General features: G+C 44.0%; 1 protein-coding gene across 1 annotated transcript; it reads right to left on the reverse strand.

Moving 5' to 3' along the window:
- Window positions 1–836: 836 nt before the first annotated feature.
- Window positions 837–1,750, reverse strand: PV09_09824 (uncharacterized protein; the record flags this gene model as incomplete). Its single annotated transcript, XM_016363968.1, has 2 exons — window positions 837–998; window positions 1,048–1,750. A coding segment is annotated over one exon (472 nt), but the record flags the coding sequence as incomplete, so codon positions are not given.
- Window positions 1,751–1,979: the final 229 nt, after the last annotated feature.

The following is a 1,979-nucleotide window of genomic DNA, read 5'->3' on the forward strand; positions in this document are numbered from 1 at the left end:
CTTGCAACCTTTGCAGGAAAGCCAAATACAAAAGACACAAACCTTATGGATTGTTGCAACCAAATCCAGCACCAGAGAAATCTTGGCAGGAAGTTTCTATGGATTTCATAGGACCTTTACCGCCCTCTAGGGATAAGAACAACGTCGAGTTCGAGAACATTTTAGTTATTGTCGACAGGCTCACCAAATATGGTATATTCGTACCTATGCCACGGCAATTCACGGCCTCTTACCTCGCCAAAATATTCATAAAAGAGGTTGGACGATTCGGCATACCAGAAAAGATTATCTCTGACAGAGATAAGATATTTACATCCCATTTCTGGAAGGAATTATGCCATTCACTACAAATCCATCAAGGAATATCAACGGCATACCATCCACAGACAGATGGACAGACAGAGCGATTGAACCAGGTACTCGAACAATATCTGCGCATATATGTTAATGATGAGCAGAATGATTGGACGCAATTATTACCACAAGCAGCATTGGCATATAATGCAACCAAACAAAGCGCAATAGGGATGTCACCCTATTATGCGAATTTCGGCAAGGAACCAAGACTAACAGTTGACACATCGGCACATTTACCGACAGAGGCAACGCTGTTTGCAGAAGAACTGCAATCGCTTCACGCTCAGCTACGGTCTGATATAGAGTTCCTAAATAAGAAAATGGCCCTCCAAGCTAATCAAAAAAGGTCTGAGGGACCAGACCTTAAAGAGGGGGATAAAGTTTATCTTTGGCGACGAAATATTCGCACCAAACGCCAAAGCTCTAAACTTGATTTTTTGAAAATCGGACCATTCAAAGTCAAAGCAAAAAGAGGACCTATTAATTATGAACTACAGCTACCTAAACACATGCGAATACATCCTGTGTTTCATATGTCTTTGTTGGAAAAAGCAGATCAAGAAACACCATTGGATCAGGAAACCCAGCTCCAAGATACTTTGGAACCTGAATATGAGGTAGAAGCAATTTTAGACCATCGGCTGATCGGACGTCAACACAAATATCTCATACGATAGAAGGGATACTCACAAGAGGACGACTCGTGGGAGCCTCTTTCTCACTTGGCGGGAGCCCAGGGGATGCTTCTGGAATACCATCAACTAAACCCAGATCAGAAGCAGCCGCCGAGTGTTGCGCGGGCTCTTCGGGATCAGTGAGCACCGGCGCAGGATCTTCAAATCTACAACATTTTAAACTCCGATCGAACGCGTTGGGATCCCAGGCACTCCAGATTGGAGGACCCTCGGAAATCATATTATTTTAGATAACCAAGTCTCTGGACAGCTCCTCCAGTTCTGCATTAGAAAGACCACCATTCTTGACCCTTTGCATTTCCTCTTCCTCTTCTAGCTCATCTAGAAGACACACCGCTTTCGCTTTCGCACGAGCTTCAGCCAACTTAAGAATTCTCCAATTCTTTTTCAAACAAGCTATAATTCTTTCCAACTCCTGCAAGTCAGCATCGATTAACGCTTTCGCTTCTTCCCGAGTTTTGTCTAACGACGCCCACGACGAGTTTATACACACGATTCCTTTGGAAGCGCACGAGGCGCATTTTATTGATTTTATTCCAGACATAAAGACGCAGCGGATACCGTGTTCAAAGCAATTTTGACACGCTACTGTCGCAATCTCTCCATGGAATTCAATCTCACTATGTGCTCGCTTCGCTTTATGGCGAAAGTATGTTGCTCGTGAGACACCTCCGAAATCGCCCGAGGAATGAAGAGTTGAACGAGACATTTTTGATTTTGGGAAGTGGGAAACACACTATTTAAATAAACTAACGCTTGAGGACAAGCTGACTAAAGAGGGGAATAATGTTACGGCGTACTTCCCAGTACGACTACGTAACATATGTCACTAGCACGTGACACCAAGGAGCAGTCTCAGTCTTGGCATGTGAGACTATATGCAAGAGTCTCACCGTAAGCAACTGAGACTCTCATGCAAGAGTCTCA

This window comes from Verruconis gallopava (genome assembly GCF_000836295.1).
Source record: "Verruconis gallopava strain CBS 43764 unplaced genomic scaffold supercont1.236, whole genome shotgun sequence".
In the NCBI taxonomy this organism is placed as follows: domain Eukaryota; kingdom Fungi; phylum Ascomycota; class Dothideomycetes; order Venturiales; family Sympoventuriaceae; genus Verruconis; species Verruconis gallopava.